The 20,906-nt window shown below is 42.4% G+C and overlaps 1 protein-coding gene and 1 long non-coding RNA gene across 4 annotated transcripts in view; one reads left to right on the top strand and one right to left on the bottom strand.

The window, feature by feature from the left end:
* LOC116688949 (uncharacterized) overlaps positions 1-17,998 on the bottom strand; it is an 18,668-nt gene extending 670 nt beyond the window's left edge. Inside the window, exons 1-2 of the long non-coding RNA XR_004331894.1 lie at positions 17,934-17,998; positions 6,776-6,778 (exon numbers count right to left, since the gene is read on the bottom strand). This is a non-coding gene — a long non-coding RNA (uncharacterized LOC116688949). The remainder of the gene's footprint in view (positions 1-6,775; positions 6,779-17,933) is intronic.
* The window catches only part of c9h2orf80 (chromosome 9 C2orf80 homolog), a 27,398-nt gene that overhangs the window by 5,556 nt on the left and 936 nt on the right, over positions 1-20,906 (top strand). The window contains exons 2-8 of one of the 3 annotated variants that reach the window (XM_032515163.1): positions 16,173-16,244; positions 16,331-16,412; positions 16,650-16,732; positions 19,566-19,647; positions 19,779-19,850; positions 19,964-20,051; positions 20,709-20,824. In XM_032515163.1, the coding sequence (XP_032371054.1) occupies positions 16,204-16,244; positions 16,331-16,412; positions 16,650-16,732; positions 19,566-19,647; positions 19,779-19,850; positions 19,964-20,051; positions 20,709-20,824 (564 nt within the window). In that variant the 5' untranslated portion in view covers positions 16,173-16,203. Of the gene's footprint in view, positions 1-16,172; positions 16,245-16,330; positions 16,413-16,509; positions 16,733-19,565; positions 19,648-19,778; positions 19,851-19,963; positions 20,052-20,708; positions 20,825-20,906 lie in introns of those variants that run through there. The other 2 variants (XM_032515162.1, XM_032515164.1) reach the window with 2 other exon arrangements.

The raw sequence follows: 20,906 nt of genomic DNA, 5'->3' as shown, positions 1-20,906 counted from the left end.
GAGCGAAGGCCAAATAGAAACAGGTGAGACCCAAGAGTGGGAGGATAAAGAGTGTATACGCGATGTGCTAATACGTACCTGAATCGAATATAGCAGGGGAGTTACTTAAAGATGAAAAATTTACAGATATGGGCAATAACATAATATCCTAAGGGGTTTACAGAGTTTACAGGTTCGGTATGGCTATGAATAAGAATATATAGATAAGTATATATATATATATATAGATAGATAGATAGATATATATATATATAGAAAACCACACCCACACACCAGGCGGCTGATTAGTATACGACCAAGAATTTTAACAGATAGATATAACTTTGTCTAAATGAGCATATGCAAACAATTGTGCACTTAACTCAGTCGTCCCACAAACCTAGAAACACTCATCCTCACTGTGGTTATGCTAATTAGAGCCGTTTTTTTATTTGTTTCTGCTAGCCGGTAATTAATCATTTTCCTACTCTGGATAATGCCACTGTTCGTCTTGGTTGAAAAGGGGAATCAGAGAACTACTACGATTTGTACATTATCAGCGCTTTCAAAAGCAATGAGGAAAGTCCCTGACTCGGCCCTCTTATCGCCTGTTAACGACGATCTGACTGTGTGTTTATAACCGATCTCAACATCACTGGTACTTACTGACTTCTTACTAAATGTCCTGTACAACACCGTGCACACAAACACAGTGACAGTTGGAAATGTGAAGAAATACACGCAGTTGCAAACGGGTTAATGACCGTCAAAAGAAAGTCAATTTTGGGAAACTAAACCGTGATACAATACCAACAACTTGAAGGAAGTCAACGTTTCGTGTAACACTTTTATTTAGTGTTTCAAATATTAACACCTTTCTAAAATATCCAAGGACGGTATGTACAAGAGATCTGATTCTGGGTTTCTTATTTCAGATATCATGAAACATCTGATGTCTGTTGAGGTGCGTTTCATCGTTTGTACTACATGTGGGAGTGTTGTCTAACTTTGGTGCATCCTTTTCTTTTTGTATTTGAGCGGAGCTGTTCTGAAACGCCAACTAAATTTCAATGTAACTGAATGAAAATTTGTATTATAGTTTATTTACTTTATTATATTATCATTTTGAGCTATGAGATTTTTTCTTGCTTATCTGAAATGTCTGTTTGTGTTTTCCCTCAAGGGCAAAAAGATGTAGTTTAGACTTTTATTTAATTAACTCTCTACTCATAGATAGTTATTCCTACTATCTAGTGATTTGATTCCCCTGCATTTCGGGAGGTGAATTTAACTAAAGTAAAATGTACTCGCTACTGTATTTAAGCACCCAATTTGAGGTACTGTGTTACTTGAGTATTTTCTTTCCAGCTCCTTATATATATTTAATATTTCCTACCCCTTCATTTGCAGAGGGAAATATTGTTACTTCTATCCACTACGGATGTCTTTTAACGCTTTAGTTACTTCAAAATGAAAACTCTTCTGCATTCAATCAACTGAAGAGCATAAAATAAATGTTTTGTAAAAATTAACGACTGCTAGTACCTACCACACATACAAAATATCTAAAACGATTAGTATTGATTAAATATATGGACAGAAAATGAATTAACGCTATGTGTTTTAAATAACATTATTTCAAGGGTCCAGCTGAAAAATTGAGTACTTTGTTGATTTTCATTCATTGAATTCAGTAACAATAATCCAGTTGTAACACAGTTTTCACAGTGGTGACTATTAAATAATAATAGTATATACTTTTCCCCACCCTGCTGGATTGTCATACAATATGAAATCAGGAATGTGAACGCGTGCATTCTAATCATCTCTGTTACACCCTGACGACCTTCCCTTCCTCGTTCGTTTACGACGTTACTGTACCAATGATAAATACCGTAAACCGCCTAAATCCTCTCTACACTACCCTTTGAAGAACCTACATACTCTGATTTTCAATGCATCCTATGTCAGATCATATGAAAAGGGTAAACAGTGGGGGGATAAAGCCGAAGATCACGCAGCATCACTATTCTTCCAACCATCAGGTGGATCACCAGCGAGAGGCCGCAGGATGGTTTAGGACCTTAGCCCTCCGCACTTCTCAGACATGATAATCAATATCACTAATATCATGCACACACGCGATAATGCCCCTATCCCTGGATGTGGCGATAGTCCTGCAGCAGAGTACGACACGGCCCAATATCTGACTTTAATCATCTGTCTACTTTACGCAGCAACACCTATTGTAGCTATCAGCTACAGCGTACTTTTAATTACATTTTTGTAAAATGTAGTTTTAGGTGTCAGTGTGTTTTTGTAATATGCGACATTTACAACCCCATTCAGCAGCACTACCGTTAAAATACATACTAAATAATATAGAGTTAGGTTGGCTAACGGTAGCCACGCTGCTTCATTAATTAAGGATGTTGTGTATTTTCTTCGTCCTAGGATGGTGAAGTCAATTCCCGGCCCCTAGTTGCCCTGAATGGCGTGACCCTGACTCCCCTAACCATCCCGTCCAGTGTGTGAAACCTACCCATCAACCAGAGCAGGTAGCACTACTTCAATCACAGGGATATGAGGGCGGTGTCATCCCTAGTCGCCGTCCTTGAGACGGTATCCTAGCTGCCTTACCAAGCTAGCTAATTGTGCCCCTCGTAGGCAACGACCGTCGGGTACAACCACCTCCTCCTGAAGCAGTTTGACGCAGGCAACTTACGTAATCAAAGTACAAGAACTGTCTAATTACCCCGTTAAAGGCTTATTAATGTGCCTCAATGCAGGAAGCGTTCCAACCTCGGGACATCTTTAAAACACCTGAAAGAAGCCGCGACAACCGACAGCCCTGACCAATGAGACCCGCACTGTTGTTCCATAAATCAGAAGAACGCACCCAGAACTAGAGATTGAAACATTAATGGCCGCTTGTCATCCTCCACTGTTGCACTGGCTGCCATCTCCTGGCTAGTCAACTGTGCAGTGTCAGGGTGACATTTTACCACTCATCATTATGCACTTATTACCCTCAGTGTCAGGTACATGTTTAACCTCTCAGTTTCACTTATTACCCTCAGTGTCAGTGACAGGTTTACCTCATCAGTTATATACCTTATTACCCTCAGTGCAGGGACAATGTTACCTCCATCATTATCACTTATTACCCCTCGTTCAGGGTGACATTTTACCTCATCAGTTAACTTATTTACCCTCGACTGTCAGGTGACCTGTGTTACCCTCATCAGTTATCACTTAATTACCCTCAGTGTCAGGTGACAATGTATTACCTTCAGCCATGTATCACTATATACCGCTCAGTGTCAGGGTGACATGTTTACCTCATCAGTTGCTCCGTATTTCCCCTCAGTGTCATTGAATGTTTACCTCAATCAGTATATAACTTATTACCCTCATTGGTCAGGGTTACCATGTTTACCTCATCAGTATCACTTATTAACCCTCGTGGTCATGGTGGACAGTGTACCTCATCAGTTTATCACTTATTACCCTCAGTGTCAGTGACATGTTTACCTCTCAGTTAAACTTATTACCACTCATTGTCAGGGTGACCTGTTTGACCTCATATTTATCATTATTACCCCATGTCAGGGTGACATGTTTACCTCATCGTATCACTATTACCCTCAGTGTCAGTGACAATGTTTTACCTCATCAGTTATTTATCACTTAATGACCCTCAGTGTCCTGGTGACATGTTTCCCTCAGTATCACTATTACCCTCAGTGGCAGGTGCCATGTTTACCTCATTTTCGCACTTATTACCCTCATGTCAGGTGACAGTTTTACCTCTCAGTTATCCACTTATTACCCTCAGTTCAGGGTGAAACAGTTTACCTCAGCAGTTTATCACTTATTACCCCTAGTGTCATGCAATGTTTACTCAATCAGTTGATAAACTTATTACCCTCAGTGCGAGTGACGTAAGTTACCTCAGCGTTATCAATAATTACCCCATGTCAGGGTGACATGTTTACCTCATCAGTTAGCACTTATCACCCTCGTGGGTCAGGGGACAGTGTTTACCTCATCAGTTTATCACTTATACCCTCCGTGTCAGGGTGACATTTTACCTCATCCATTTAATCACTTATTCCCTCAGTTCAGGGTGCATGTTTTACCTCAGTTTACATCACTTATTACCCTCATGTCAGGTGACATGTTTACCTCCTCGAGTTTATCACTTAAATAACCCGCCGTGTCGTGTGCCGTGTTTACCTCCTCAGTTAATATTTATACCCTCAGTGTCAGGGTGACATGTTTACCTCATCCAGTTATCACTTATTACCCTCGTGTCAGGGTGAATGGTTTTAGCCTCATCAGTTATCCTTATTACCCTCATTGTCAGGGTGACCGGTTTACTCATCAGTATAATCACTTATGACCCTCAGTGTCCAGGGTGCCTGTTACCTCGTTATCACTTATTACCACTCAGTTCAGGAGTGGACATTTACCGCGCAGTTTCACTTATTACGCCTCAGTGTCAGTGACATGTGTAACCTCATCAGTTCTCACTTATTACCCTCAGTGGCGGGTGACAGTTTCCCGTCATCAGTTAGCACTTATTACCCTCATGTCAGGGGTGACATGTTTAAACCGGTACCTCATCAGTTTCACTTATTACCCTCTGTCAGGGTGCAACTTCGGTATAACCCAGTAACAATCTCACTTATTATTAATTAGGTTATTCATCATTCTCATCTCTCTCGTATTATTATTTTAACTCTTTTACTCATCATGCCCATTCTCATATCCTCTCTTATATTTATTTAGTATTTTACTCTTGTCCTTCATCATCCCATTCTCATATCTCTCTTATTATTTAGTATTTACTCATCCTTCCATTCTCATCTCTCTTAGTATTTATTATTACTCATCCTTCCATCGCATATCTCTCGTTTGTTTTAATTATTTACTCTTTACTCATCAGTTCCCATTCTCATATCTCTCTTATTTTTATTAGTTTACTCTTGAAACTCATCATTCCTTCCTCATATCTCTCGTAGATTATTATTTACTCTCATTCCCATTCTCTATCTCTCTGCTTAGTTATTATTTAACTCTTTACTCCGCATTCCCATTCTCATATCGCTCTTATTATTGTTATTTACTCATCATCCCATTTCTCATATCTCTCTTACGCTTTATTATTTACTCAATCATTCCCATTGCTCATCTCTCTCGATATTTATTATTTACTCATCATTCTCCCATGCCCCCCCCCCCCCTCTCATATCTCTCTTATTATTTGTTATTATGGTATTGTATTATTTACTTCATCCTTCCCACATTCTCATATCTCTCTTCATTATTTATTATTTACTCTCTTACTCATCCATTCCCAATTCTCATATCTCTTCTTATTATTTACCTGCTTTTACTCCATCATTCCCATTCTCGATATCTCTCTTATTAATTGTATTATTTACTATTTCGATTCACATTCTCATATTAACTTCTCTTTTTATTCTTTACTATTGTATTCATCATCCCGTCGCCCATCTCTCTTATTTGTTATTCATTCATCGTTCTCATTTTCTATGTTCAAGCTGTCCCATCATGTTATACTGTTCATATTGTAATATAACATAATACTATTTATGCCCAGTATCCTCGCACTATCGCCATATTTAACTCAGGGTGGACTGCAGCACTTGTTACTCACGCCTCGTATATTTTCTTTTTTAGAGTATGTACTGTTGTTGTACCTATTTAGTGTGTATATTGCTGTTTTGGTTGGTTTGTTGTTTTTAGAGCAACATTATTAGTAACGATGCGCCAAAGTACAATTCCATCGTATGTATCATACCGGGCGAATAAAGCTGATTCTGATCTGATGTAAATAAAATACAAGCAACAAAGCCAAAGAGCTGCTTTTGGTCCGCTGTATGTTTTGATCGGTTTATGTTTTATTTCGTTTGATCGTTGCAATTAAAACCCAAAAACGGAAAGCCACTTATGTTTTCTTCGTTTATATTCAGATTTTTTAAATTAAACGACCGTCGCAAAAAACACTCTGAAACCACATCCCGTTTGATAGTTTCGTGGTTCAAATGATGAAAAAAAATATATTGAGTTATGTCAATGGATGTAAGGCTGATCAGAGTAGCTGTTGAATGGTTAATGCAAAGCCATTCGCATGGAGGCAGGCAAGAGAGGTATCTCGTTTCTGAATTGGCCTGCGTCTCCTATTCTCCCCCCAAGCGCATTCGCGATTCAAGGGCGGACTTTTAGTTGTATGTTTCAAATAGAATGAGCTCTTTTTTCCGGGTCCCCCGTTTCACACGATATCCACGTTTTTAGGTCAGAAATACTAGCTTCTTTGATTATTCAACAGTCGCCAACAGGACAATTTGGTCGAGCGATGTCGTCAGCTGGTTGACGTTTAATAACGGTAGGTTTTTGTCCCATATTTTGCAAGAGTAACGTGCTAGTTAGTGACGTAATAAACGTTTGCAAAGCGGATTCATCCCGAATGAAGCGATCAAATAAGCTACCGTTAACGTTAACGTTTGGAGACGATAACGTAACCACGGTTTTGTTAGCTAAGTTAAACACCTACCTTAGCAGCTTAGCTAGCTAGCATAATCCTAAGACGTTCCACTCCTTGTTTGGGCATGATTTGGTGTTTGCAGATGGGGAAAGGAGTTGTCCGTTAATACCATAGACCGGCTGGCTTTTTTGCTATTGGTTACTCTAGCGTTGAACCAATAACGGTCGAAGCCCAAGCTAGCTAGGTGCTCTTTTCGTACCCCCCAACCGTCCGTACAGAGACCGCCTACCAGAGACCTGGTAGCTGGGTCTGGGCCTGGGTCTTGTCCTGGTCTGGGCCTTGGTCTGCCGAGGTTTCTTTTTCTTGCTGCCTAAAAGGAAGTTTTTTTCCTCTCCACTGTGTCCCATGTTGCTGCTCTGGAGGACACTAATAGACCTGTTGTGTCCTGTATAGTTCTCGAGATAACTCTTAGTTATTAATTGAATACTATAAATAAAATTGTGAATTTCATTATCAGTCCATGTGTTTCTTAATGTGCATTTTCACAAATAGAGTAAAGTTTTGCGCAAAAATCTGAAATTATTAGTTACTTAAAGGACTGAATACTTCTACCACAGTGCACATAACCAACGGAAGAGCCCCACTGTGTTACAACGTCTTCTGTTGTTCTAAAATCCCTGTGGTGTGTGTTCGAAGTTGTTTAACATGTTGTGTTTTCTTTTAGTTAATTTAATTTCGTCACTTCAGGGAAGCTCTACACATTGCGATCCAGCGATGTTACCCATGATACCATGATTACGCCTGTCAAGCCCCTCCCCAAAAAACTGCAGCTGCAACAAAGGATCAAAAACAGATTCTCAGTAAGTCTGTCCTCATTTGAGAACACATTTACAATACCCAATATTTGTGACTTTGTGTTGTGCAACTAACAGAGGTGTTGTAGCATTTGGGCGATATAGTAGAATAGGGCCATATAATAAATAGTGCATAGAGCTGTATCACATCAACTCCAGCCCACTAGACCAAGAGACTGTGATCACTCACTGGGTGGCACTCATTCCCACTAGAGCCAGGAAGACTTATCACATCCCTCCAGTCCTCACAAGACCAAGGACTGGATCACATCACTCCAGTCCTCACTACGACCAAGAGAACTGGATCACACACTCCAGTCCTCACTAAGAACCATGAGGAGACTTGGATCACATCCCTCCAGATCCGGTCCCATAAACAAGAGACTGGATCACTCCACTCCAGTCCTCACTAAGAACAAAGACTGTAGCACATCACTCCATTCCTACTAAGACCAGGAGACTGGATCACATCCCTACAGTCCTCACTAAGACCAAGAGACTGGAGATCACCTCCCGTACCCATGCCTCACTAAGCCCAAGATACTGGATCAACATCACTAACCATCCCTCACTAAGGACCAGAGACTGGATCACATCAGCTCCATTCCTCACAGACAGGAAGACTGGATCACATCACTCCCGTCCTCACTAAGACTCAATATACCGGATCACATACCATGCCATGCCATCACTAAGACCGAGGACTGGATCACATCAACTCCATCCTCACTAATACCAATTCCTCCATTCTGAAATCGTTACACTGGCTTCCTGTGTCTCAAAGAATGGATTTCAGAGTACTACTTGCTAGTTTATAAATCACTTAACTGTTTCGTTCCAAAATACATTTCTGATCTGCTGAACTAACCTATTACCCCCCCAACCTCGTCAGGTCACTGGGACATGTCTACTACTACAGCTTTACCCCCCCAGACCGCTCAGGTCATCTGGGACAGTCCTGTCTACTATACTCTACCCACGCCCCCCCTCCGTCTCAAGTCATACTGGTACAAGGTCTACTACTACCCTATGACCCCCCCAACCTCTCAGGTTCATCGGGACAGGTCTACCTACTACTATACAACTATGCACCCCACCCCCCAGACCTCTCAGGTCATCTGGGCCAGGTTCTTACTAGTACACGTGACCCCCCCAGAAACCTCTCAGTTCATCTGGGACAGGGTTCCTGCTACTACACTATGACCCCCCCATACCTCTCAGTCATCTGGGACAGCACAAGTCTGCTACTACACTCTTTGACCCCCCCCAGGTACCTCTCAGGGTCATGGTACAGGAATCTAGTCTTTCTGTCCCATCGTCAGAACTAAGCAGGGTGAATCAGGCTTTCAGTTGCGTATCTCCTCATATCTGAATAAACTCCCACTCCAGAAAACCTGCAGATGGATCCTCTGCTCTATGCGCCGTTCTTTTAAAATCCAAGAGTCTGAAGACCTTTCTTTGTTGGATCGGCCAATTTCTTTAATATAATGGCCCTCTATTCTTTAAAATTTTCTTTAATGCTGCCTGTAACTTTTATTCTTTTGTTTATGTGTCCTAAGGTTTCTATTTGTTTTTAACATGTCTATCATGTTTCTGTATTGAATTTTTAATGCGTCGATTTTTTAACTGTTTTACGTGGTTTTCCTATCTTTTTAATGATTTTATTTGTAAGCACTGGAATTGCCCTGTTGATGAAATGTGCTCTACAGATAAAAGCTGCCTTGCCTTTGCAGTGGGGCCCCCCCCCCCCCCATGGGACACCTCCCCTGCATATTAAACAGCTGCCAGACCCTACAACGTGTTAAAATACCGCTTAGAAGACTCACACGGTGTTTGGGCTGAGCGGTTTAAACCCCGATCGTTACCGGATTCTGATGTTTTTGTCTCCCTTTGAGTGTATTTTGGGTTTGGAGTGATTTTATTCACACTGTTATTTATTGGTATTTGCCATCAATCAACCCCTGTTCAGCCTTTGGTCACTTTGTTGTTTTTAAAGTGCTATAGAAATAAAATTGGACCTTTGACAGAAGAACCTTTTATTTTACAGTTCTATTGTGATCCTCCACACCGGACACCTCCTCCTTCTTCCGGTCTCTTTGAAGACCGAACACAAGGCCCTGGCGCTGGCCTTGGAGGCCCAGAAGGAGAGGAGCAGCAGCTGCGAAGGGGATTGTTGTGGATCTAGTCGCGAGGACAAGTGAAGTCTCTCGCGTGCTGTCGAGCTGTCCCACCAATAAATAACAGCAAAGGAGAACTGGGTGGACTTTGTTGCTCAAAATTTTTAGAGTTACAACAGCGATTACATCAAGGGCCCTGTTTGTCTTAAGTCAACCATTTCTTGCCATACAAGGGCAAGATTCGTTATGATCCCAAAAAGTGCTGTTTCAGAAGTGTTTCTGTTTGTGATCGGGAAGAGAAGAGGGATTAAGGGTATAACGGCATGTTCATGTTTGTTTTTCTCTCACACTCTCTCATCACTGAAAAAACCGTCCACCGCCAACACGTGCAAAGCACTTTAAAAACTGGTGGCGGGCCCTGTTTCTCAGATACAGGTAGAGGATCCGCGCAAAAACAGTCGCAACACTTGCTTGTTTTTTGTAACATAGGGGAGCGAAAAAATTATTAGTTATAACAGTATCTTGTTAGGAATACTTTTACAGTATTTGCTGCAATAGTTTGAAACTGCAGCGATTATTACGGCAATCGCCCCTATTAATATTTGCCAACTATCGCTAAAGTTAATGGTTTGAGTCTTTGGTTTTTATTAGTAACAAAGTAAACATTATCTGCTTGCAGGCTTCTTAAATGTGAATATGTTTCTAGTTTCTTCTTCCTCTCCTCTTTGCATTATCTAAATATCTTTGAGTATTTTGGAACCAGAACAAGACATTTGAGGACGCATCTTGGGCTTTGGGAAACAATTTTTACGTGACATGTTTGATAGACCAAATGAACTGTCTATCAAATGGACAAAATAGTCTACCGAATTCAGCAACATGAATAATAGTTAGTTGCTGCCCTATCAAATATTGAACAAAACCCTATGACAAAACCTGAACAGAGGTTGTTCCATTGAACCATGCGAGCTGCACTTTCTTTTTAATACATACCTTTCAGTTCAACAAAAGTGCTAGAGCCCTCCTCTTCTTGTTGCTATGAGGGCCAGATCTTTTTTTTTTTTTATTGGCAACAAGTTATTAGTGCCTCTTGTCGGCCGAGCGGGGGTACCTTGGTCCATCTGCCGCATGTTTTTTTAAGTACTATGGACTGAAAATAACTTTTTGATAGTCCCAAGCCCAGACTGGTTCCGTTTTCACATTGGTTATTCCTGCCCATCAAGAGCTCTACTGTTATTCTTATATAAGGACACCATTTATTTGATCTTTAGTTCTTGTCTTGTTCCCCCTGAGTGGCTTTTTAAAAGCAGACTGGGCTTTCTAAACCACATGCACACACATAATATTACAATAGCATAGAAAAGTCTGCACATATCAACTAATGGCACTTATCGTCCACAGATCCCATCACAGAAAACCTCTTACGACAACACAACTTTATCTGTGACATCCGAAGAAATCTTATAGTGCAGGTAGCACGATTGTTGATTCCAGGTTTGTTTTTTTTAGTTTTTTGCATAGTCAGCTGTGAAGAAACTTCTAGATTATTTCTTCTTTTTGGTTCCCATCTCTGTCTGTCCTTTAGAGTCCTGTATCAGATCAGTTACCTCCTCCGGCCAGACCTTTTAGGGAATTTGTTACTGTCTCCACGCAAGCGTCGGAAACGCACGCGGACAAGTTGCCTGAAAAAAACATTGGCACAAATGTTCTTGAATATCCCACAGACGCGGGAGGTCGTCACTGGGACAATTTTCTGTGTAGGGTGCTTTAGGAATTTTGGTGTTACTCATTATAAATCCACATTTGTTTAGGTTTTTGCCCTGAGATACTGATGAAAGATTCCCCCGGAATAAGTACTTTATTTATTTATTTTTTTTCGCAACTTCCTTTTTTCACAGTAACTTAGTCTGAGAAAAGTAATTCAGCCATCTTTACGAACGAACCCCCAAACGGAAAATCAATCCCTGTCCCTCCCAGGACCAGCAGCCTTAGGGATGGAAGTGGAGAGGCTGTCATCGATGTTCTCTCAATCAAACTGTGTTTGATTATCAATCGGTCCCCCTGTTTTGTCCGAACAGTCAACCCCCTCAGCTGTAAGCGTGTGTGAAAAACCTCAGGCCATACTCTCGACAACCGTTCCCGTACCAAGTGGGATCATTCATGGAAATTAGAAGCGGGCAGAAACATGGTAACAACCAAGATAGACTGTGCTTCTGATCACCCAATGTAGCTGGACCAAATTTACTTTCTGCCCTGATATAGTCCACTGTAGAAAACAAAGTCCAAAAAAAACAGTTCGCTCTGAGTGCAGGCCGAAAAGCAGGAAGAACAAGGAACAAGCCTGTGGGTCGAGTGTGGCTGAAAATCCACAGGTGGAAAAGTCTGCAGATTCTAGGTTGAGTGAGGTTCAGAGTGCACCCACTGGCACGTTGATACAAACAGATGGCCTTGCACTAGAGGATAACACACGCTCAGCATCAGAGTCACCCAAAACACAGTGTAGGCGTGTCATCACATCTCGCATTCCCACATTTTGCAAGTCTAAAGCCGGCAACAATCAGAAAAGGCTAAAGGACAAATTAAAATCCTGTGACATTACCAAGTCAAAAACGGAGTCGCCAGACATTGCAATGCCGGACCTGGACGATTATTTCATGGATCCTAAAAATGAATTACCAAAAGCCAGCAAAGGTGTAAAATTACCACAGGAGATTAATACAACAGAAGAGGCCACGTCCAATATCACATGCAGGAGGTCCAGGATTAAAGGCAGGAGCGTGTCTTTGGTCCCCAGGAAAACATTTGTCAGTTTGGATCCGCTATCACAGGAAAGTGAGTGCAGTCTGTCCAAGTTGGAAATGGTCCACAACAAAATGGAAGAAGTAGTTAAGGGAAAATATGAAGCATGCAAAGACCAAGAACTTCCAGAAGATTTACTGCTTTGTGCAGATGAAGTCGCACGTCCAGATTTACAACATGGAGGAAATAACCGCACATCAAAAGAGAAATACAAGATTTGGGGGGAAGTCGGATATCGAGATGCATAGGGACATGTTGTTGTCTCAGTGGCCGAGATGTGGCCCCACGGAACGGAGCATCCACACGCAGAGTGTGCCTATGGAGTCAGGAGTACGCCAATTCTACAAGAGGGGGCCTCATAACCGGGGGAAACCGATGGAGCAGTTGTGATAAACAGTCAGATCAAAGCCAGCCAGCGATGGAGCCCTTTGTCAGGAAACACCGAGCTCTTGGACGCGTCCTTGGGTCTGCAACTACTGGATTCAGGAAGCCCTCACGATATTTGATTATACATACTCATGCCGTACCGCCGCTGGACAAAGAACCGGCGCTTCAGGACAGAGTTTCAGAACCTAACAAAGCCAGAAGAGAAGAAATGAGTTCCTCCTAGTAGAAGAGGAGTCTGTAGAGGGAGGCGATGGTTTGACATTCAAATGACAGGACGCAGAAGGAAAAGGTAGCCGTAGCAAATACATATTCATATCCAAATTGGAAGGTCACATGAATTCAAGAAGGTTACGGGAAAATATGAATCATTCAAACCCCAAGAACTTCCCACAAGAGTTGTTGCTTTGTTCAGATGAAGACCACGTCCAGATTTACAAACAAATGACAAGAACAATAATCCACATCAACATAATACAGAGAAAATATCTGTGGGGCGTCAGAATCATAGAATGGACGTTTGTTGTCTCAGTGGCCAGATAGGCAGCCTCACCGAACGCGCATCAACAGCATAAGGTGCCTTGGAGCAGGAGTTAACGCCTTCTACAAAGATCCATCGGACAACCGTGATACCATTGATGGCAGTTGGTTATGGAAACATTCCAATCACCCACACAGGCAAAGTAATGGCGCGTTTTGTCAAGGACGCCACGCCCCTGTAATCGTCCTTTCTGCCAACATTTGGTTCTGAAAGCCTTCAAGAGGACTGATTGCAAACGATACCCTGAGTCATTCCAGCTGGACACAAGAACCCCCACTTCTGGAACGGAAGTTCAACCCTAACCAAAGCCAGAAAAGAAGAAACACGTCAATCCATAATAAAGAGCCTTTCGAGGGGAGGAGTGGCATTGGTCATAAATTCAATGAACAGGAAAGAAAGGAAAAAGGTATCCGTAGCAACAACAGATTTTAGATTAGGATGAGCATGTTATCTTGAGGCAAGCGGTGATGCCTCCCTCTCTGTGATGTAATGGTCCTTACAGAAACCCCACCAAAACTTACGTGTTAATTTTACTGTGTGGACTCACATTCCATCATACAGTGAAAAGGATGAAATCTTTGACCTTGTTGAAATTCAAAACTCAACACGTCAAAGTCACAAAAGGCTCAGATGCAAAACGGTGTAGAAAAAGACGTTCAACCTCCACACAACCACAGAAACCAGAATCCAAAGGAAACCGCGCTGAGTCATTTCATCAGAAACGACACACATTCTGGGGATGAGATGCCACCGTGGCTTGCAAGATCAGCGTGTTGCTGCACAGAGTTTGGCTCTTTACCCACAATTCCCCAGGAGCGAGACATCAAGCATGGGGGCGTGATCGAGGATTCTGCTGCCTTCAACACTTGAATTATTCTCCAGGGTGTGGTAGTCCATTTTAGCCTATTTCTTTATTTAATGTGTACCGTTGACCTTCCCTCGTTCATTGGAACATAAGCGTACATATTAATTGACTGACTTTGCACACAATACCACGGTAACTTTTGTGTTCGTGACGTATTTCAGAGAGGCTGCCTTTGTGCGTGTCGCAGAGACACGCACAGTGCCCCAGGGAGCAGGTCAGAACAGGATCAGATCAACCGGAGCACTTAAGGGAGCAGATCAGACATGGAGCACATTAAGGAGCAGATCAGACCATTAAGGGAGCAGATCAAACAGGGAGCACATTATAGGGCGCAGATCAGATGGACACTTGCGGGAGCAGATCAACCGGGAGCACATGCAGGGAGCATATCAGACAGGGTGCACATTAGGGACAGATCAGACCGGGAGGCACATTAAGGAGCAGAATCAGAATGGAGCACATACTCGGAGCAGATCCACCAGGTTTGACATTAGGGAGCAGATCAGACTTCGGGAGCACATTAAGGGAGCAGATCAGATGATCACATACATGGAGCAGATCGATGGAGACATGCAGGGGCCATATCCATGGTCACATACGGGCCAGATCAGACAGGGGCAGATCAGACAAGTAGTACCGTTTTTGTCCTTTTGGAACTGGGTATGCTTTCTATATTCTTGCTCTATGGACTATTTTCATTGAAACCAAAAAAATTGAAGGTTGAACATCCAGCTGAAGTATCATCCTTCCCCACTTGTGTGTCTGTGTGTGTGTGTGTGTGTTTTGTGGGTGTGTTGTGTGTGTGTGTGTGTGTGAGCGACACACAATTACCAGCATCTGTACGACCTTGAACAGGGGTCGTACCTTGTCAGTGTGTGAGACTCAAACTGTAACTGTGAGAGTACGATTTAAGGGATGGCGTCAACTGTGTGATTGATTCTGTTGCCGCAGGACGAGTCCTTACGTCTCTAACCGAACACGCGTTGCAACGACCCCAGACTGGAAAAGTAGGGAAAACAGGAGGCGGAAAGGCGTCATCATTCTAAGGAGCCGACCTCACAGGTGAGGCCATCTTGCCGCAATCCTGTTTCTTATTGATTATACCGAAAACATAAGCAACAATTTTTTTTTATTATTTTTCTCTTTTGGGGGGGAACAGCAAAATGATGCGTGGATAAACAAAAAAAAAAAAAAAAAAAATAAAACAAATTTTCTCAACCGCAGCCGAGGTTTCTGAGTTCTCCCAGTGTTCAGCGACGGGAAGAAAAAGAAGAAGTAAACGCAGAAGATACAATCCAAAGTCTGGATGATCCGGTTTTTTAACCTGCATTATTATTTTTCAAGTTGAGTGGTTTTCTTAAGATGAATAAAAACATTTTTGGATCTTGGTCTTTTGAGTCACACTAACATTGTTTGACTGGTTTACATTCTTTGTATTGTGTATATTTTATATTTGCGTTCCTGGTGCAAACACTGGACACCAATCTGTATGTTTTGAGAACCATCTGTTCTGCTCTATTTCCAGTATTATCTGGGTTGGTAATGCGTTTCAGAGTGACGGGGTGTTGGGTCCATAAATGATCAGTCCGAGACCGGTCACCTGGCCACAGTCTGTCCACATCGCTGTCAAAGGCTTGTGTTCCCCGAAAGGTTTCACCATATTCATTGCTGCGTGACCGCAACAGCCACCGTGTTGATTTTTTTTTTTTTTTTTTTTTAGCATCGTGCAACTGAGGTCTGTAACTTGTTTTTACGGTCATACAGTAATTGTGGGTGGTGATCAGACGCTTGCGTGTTGAATTAGTTTTAATATGCCAGTGATTGTATTTTTCATCTGTGCTTTAAATGGTTTTTTTTGCAAAGGAGAGCTGGATTCCAGTTTGGGATTTGTTGGACACTCTGTCAACAAAGGTGGATAGATGTACTGGCTCGGTGTGTTGTTGCGCTGTGTTGGCAGCTCTGTAGTGTGTGGGACCACTACGGTGTCAGGTTCATGTCTTGGCTATACAGCAGTGAACTAACACTTTTATTTTTAGGTTAACAATGTTGTCATGCAAGCTAACTTTTAGCCACAGGTTTGTAATTTGTTTTCATGAGATGTTTCCTGTTTGGTTTGCAGGAGTCCTACAGGAAAGCAGCTCATTCACAAAATGGAGGCAAGGCAGCTGAAAAGAGAGGTTGAGGCGCTTATGTGAGTGGCTGTTGAAAAGCCCAGAGATTGTTAAAAAGCTAATTTTTTAAACGCCAACTGATTATATGTTTTCTTAATCTTAACAGTGGTGATTACATTGGGCAGAAACTGAGAGAAACGTCTTTTGATCCAAAGGGGAAGGGGACCTCCACAATGCTGGATGAACTGGTAAAAACAGCTGTGACGAAATGGCCCCATCTACAAACATCATCTAACCCTAACCCATCTACAAACATCATCTAACCCTAACCCATCAGCCCCATCTACAAACATCAGTGGATGGAAGACACAATTAAGGGGCTGAGCTGTAAAAAAACAAATATTTCAAGAATTGAATTAACTGATCATTGCAACAAGTGCTTCAGTGTCACGTTGCTGTGTATTTTCTCCGTGTGCGTGTTGCAGGCTCACTATGACCTGGCCATTAGTGTTGCCCTGTGGTGGTTGGACAAAGATGGAGGACAGGATGTGCTTGATGGAGACAGCTTGTAAGTTGCTTTTGTTTTGACAGACTAAAGTTGGACTAACAATTTCATGGAACAAGTACAGTAATACCACAGTGTGGAAATACTCTGTTAAAGGCAAGGCAGCTTTATCTGTAGAGCACATTTCAGCAACAGGGCGATTCAAAGTGCTTCACACAAAATCATTAAAACAGATAAAACACAAGTACAAACAGTTAACATTAACAACGATAAAACACTTGAATAGACAGTTAAAAAAAAAATAGGAACATTAAGACAGATAAAACACAAGAATTAAAAATACAGTGCAGCATAAGAAATTAAACCTTAAAGAAATGAGCAGTCATTTAAAGAAAGGCAGCATCAAAAAGATAAAGGTCTTCAGCCTCGATTTAAAAGAACTGAGAATTAGAAGTAAACCCTCTGCGTTCCACTACCAAAAGTAACAGTACACATCATTGAGAATGGCTGATTTCACAATAACATATTATTGGATTATCATCTTTGATGCATAATAGTGTAAGCATCACAAAATACTTTGGGCTTTTTTTCCCTTTTTCTTTTCAGTATTTTTTAATTCCATTTAATGGATTATTCGTGGAGAGTGCCCAGATTAAACCCTTCAGGGTTTTTTTTACACAATCTTATCACTATTTTATTGTTAGGTGTATATTACTCTGTAGAATTAGTTCTTGTGTAAACCAATAAAACTAAACTAAATGTCTAGCCTGAAAAAGTATTTGAGCTAATTTATCTGCTGGGAAGTTTGAAGTGCTCTTATTATGCTTTTGGCTCTTCCTTTCCTTTATTGTGTTTATATATCTTGTTTTGCATATTATAGGTTTACAAAGTGAACAAGCCCAAAGTCCACACCAAAGGGACCATGCCCTCACACTCTGTCCTGACTGCATGTAGTCTTACTAGGTCTGTCGCTAACTGCTGACTCAGTAGTCCTTACCTAGTACTGTCAGCCCTACTCTTCTCCTGATGGCTAGTAGTCCTTACCTAGGTACTGTCAGGCCTCATACTCGCTCCTGACTGGCTATAGTCCTTACCTGTACTGTCAGGGCCTCATACTCTGCGCCTGACTGGCTAGTAGTCCTTACCTAGGTACTGTCAGGCCTCATACTCTGCTCTGACGGCTAGTAGTCCTTACCTAGTACGTCAGGACTCATACTCTGCTTCTGACTGGCTAGTAGTCTCCTTACCTAGGTACTGTCAGGACCCTCATACTCTGCTTCTGACTGGCTAGTAGTCCTTACCTAGGTACTGTCAGGGCCTCATACTCTGCTCCTACTGGCTAGTAGTCCTTACCTAGGTACTGTCAGGCCTCATACTCTGCTCTGACTGGCTAGTAGTCCTTCCTAGGTACTGTCAGGGCCTCATACTCTGCTCCTGACTGGCTAGTCCTTACCTAGGTACTGTCAGGGCCCTCATCTCTGCTCCTGACTGGCTATAGTCCTTACCTAGGTACTAGGCAGGCCCTCATACTCTGCTCCTGACGGGCATAGTCCTTACCTAGTACTGTCAGGGCCTCATACTGCTGCCCATTGACTGCTAGTTCGTTACCTAGGTACTGTCAGGGCCCTCATACTCTGCTCCTGACTGGCTAGTATTCCTTACCTAGGTACTGGCAGGGCCCTCATACTCTGCTCTGATGGCTAGTAGTCCTTACCTAGTACTGGTCGGCCCTCAATACTCTGCTCCTGACTGGCTAGTAGTCCTTCTAGGTACTGTCAGGGCCCTCATTATACTCTGCTTTCTGACTGGCTATTAGTCCTTACCTAGGTACTCGGGCCTCATACTCTGCTTCTGACGGCTAGTAGTCCTACCTAGGTACTGTCAGCGACCCTCACTCTGCTTCTTGACTGGCTAGTAGTCCTTACCTAGGTACTGTCAGGGCCCCATACTCCTGCTCCTGATGGCTAGTGAGTCCTTACCTGACTAATGTCAGGGCCCTATACTCTGCTCCTGACTGGCTATAGTCCCTTACCTAGGTACTGTTCAGGGCCTCATACTCTGCTCCTGACTGGCTATCCTTACCTAGTACTGTCAGGGCCCTCATACTCTGCTCCTGACTGGCTAGTAGTCCTACCTAGGTACTGCAGGGCCCTCAACTCTGCTCTGACTGCTTAGTATTCCTTACTAGGTACTGTCAGGGCCCTCATATCTGCTTCTGACTGGCTATAGTCCTTACCGTAGGTCGTACAGGACCTCATACTCTGCTCTGACTGGCTATAGTCCTTACCTAGGTACTGTCAGGGCCCTCATACTCTGCTCCTGACTGGCTAGTAGTCCTTACCTAGGTACTGTCAGGGCCTCATACTCTGCTCCTGACTGGCTAGTAGTCCTTCTCTAGCTGCTGAGAATGTGCGACTCCCAACAAAGATGGAACAGAAGTGAGATGTCTCACTCTGGAGCTAAAACAGAAAGCTCAACACACAGGGTGAAAAGAGGAGCTGCAGTAATGTGCAGTACAATAAAAATAATGTTTTTTTGAAAATTAAACCACATAAACCTATTCTGGTTCAACCTCTAAATATAATTATGAACCTGAAAATGAGCATAATATGGGCAATTTCACCCTGCCTTCAACAGGTGACACAAAAGACAGCGGTAAAGGGCATGGGTTTAGGAAAATTTCAAGAACTTTAGAAAGATTGTCATAAAAGAGTTAAGCTTTGTACAAAAAAAGGTGGGTGGGTGGGTGTGCTGGGGATAGTGGATCCTATAAAGTGCTTTTAACTGTTCAAGGCTCATACAAGCTGAAATATTTCAGTTCAATGCCCCTACCTGGGTAGAAATACACGACTGGGAGATTGAATAAAACTTCTCTCTACTTTCCTCTTTACCACAGTGGAGCAGCAGGAAGTGCCCAGTACCCTAATCGCTTAGAACGAAAGGCCATGATCCTGTCATCATTTGCTGGGATAATTATGGTGAGTGTCATTTATACTTGAATGCAGTTTTTATCAAATCATCTTGATGTCCCAGTACAGTTCAATACCTGCAAATGAGGAAAAGGTTCAGTGTGCTAGTGGCTCACCTTTGCAGCATTCTCCTGCTTCAGAACAGCCTGCCGGTGGAGGAAATCCTGGCTCTGTACCGGTGTAGACCAGCTGCTTCATACCCTAACCAGAAGGTGCAAGCATCCTGGCTGCATGCTTAGAAGAAGCCAAGACAATTATTTTGTACACGTTTGTCTTGCGTAATTCTAGAAATGTTAATCTTCTACGTTTTATTTTTTTCTTCTAGTGCACAATTGTGTACCCCTTCACTCTATCCTACCATCCGTTTGCAATGCTTGGCTCTTACAAGGCGGTGTACCACTCCAAGAAGCACAGTAAGTGTGTGAAAATATTAAACACAGTAATCTGGTATTATCTGGCCTGTGACTTTTTTTAGCCAAACAATGTCTACTCACTCAGGACCCGTCATTGCATGTTGCACACGTCAGCCAGTAATGCTGAAATGTGTTCTGTTACATTCTTTTCATTTTCAAAATGCTGATTTTTCTCTGTGTGTGTGTGTGGGGGTGTGGGGGGGGGTGGGGGAGGTGGGGGGGGGCGGAGGATTTGGACAGGGGCAACAGCTAAAAACCTAAAAAAAAAAATGCATATCAGTTTAAGTGGATGCTTTATTGACAATATTTCCAGCGCTTTACCTTGCTGTCAGACAGACCTTTAAGACGCTGTTATCTCTTCTGCCATCAGACTCCTTTGACAAGGATCTTGGAGTTGCTGCTCTACCGCTGCCTTGATCAGTTAGTTGGCTTGAGTTATTGTCAGACTTTGGTGAATGCAAGCTTTTACAACAGTAAAGTCGCACAACAACACAAACCGATCAAGGCAGCGGTACATCGGCAACTCCCAGGTTCTGGAGGTAAAATGACTGTTGTGTGTATGTTGTACGACTATGGCTTTTTCTGTCCTAATCTAGTAATCATCACACTCATCGTCAGGTCTCAGTTATTTTTAAAATCCTTTATAATCTCCCATAGGTCAAAAGTTGAAAAGATGGCTGTCTGAGAGGGAGAAGGCTAGTGCCCCGCCTGGACAAGTTTCAGTGCACTCGTCTTCATCTTCGTCCTCCTCCTCGTCTCACTCCTTCCTCAGTGTGAGTAGCCACATTATCCTCAATTCTGCAATATTTTAGTTTAGTACTATTATTTTAATCCAGAATATCTCAGAGGAAAAGA

The sequence above is a fragment of the Etheostoma spectabile genome, chromosome 5, assembly GCF_008692095.1.
Source record: "Etheostoma spectabile isolate EspeVRDwgs_2016 chromosome 5, UIUC_Espe_1.0, whole genome shotgun sequence".
Lineage (NCBI taxonomy): Eukaryota > Metazoa > Chordata > Actinopteri > Perciformes > Percidae > Etheostoma > Etheostoma spectabile.
The sequence above is the reverse complement of the archived record's forward strand: the minus strand, read 5'-3'. Positions and strand labels throughout refer to the sequence as shown.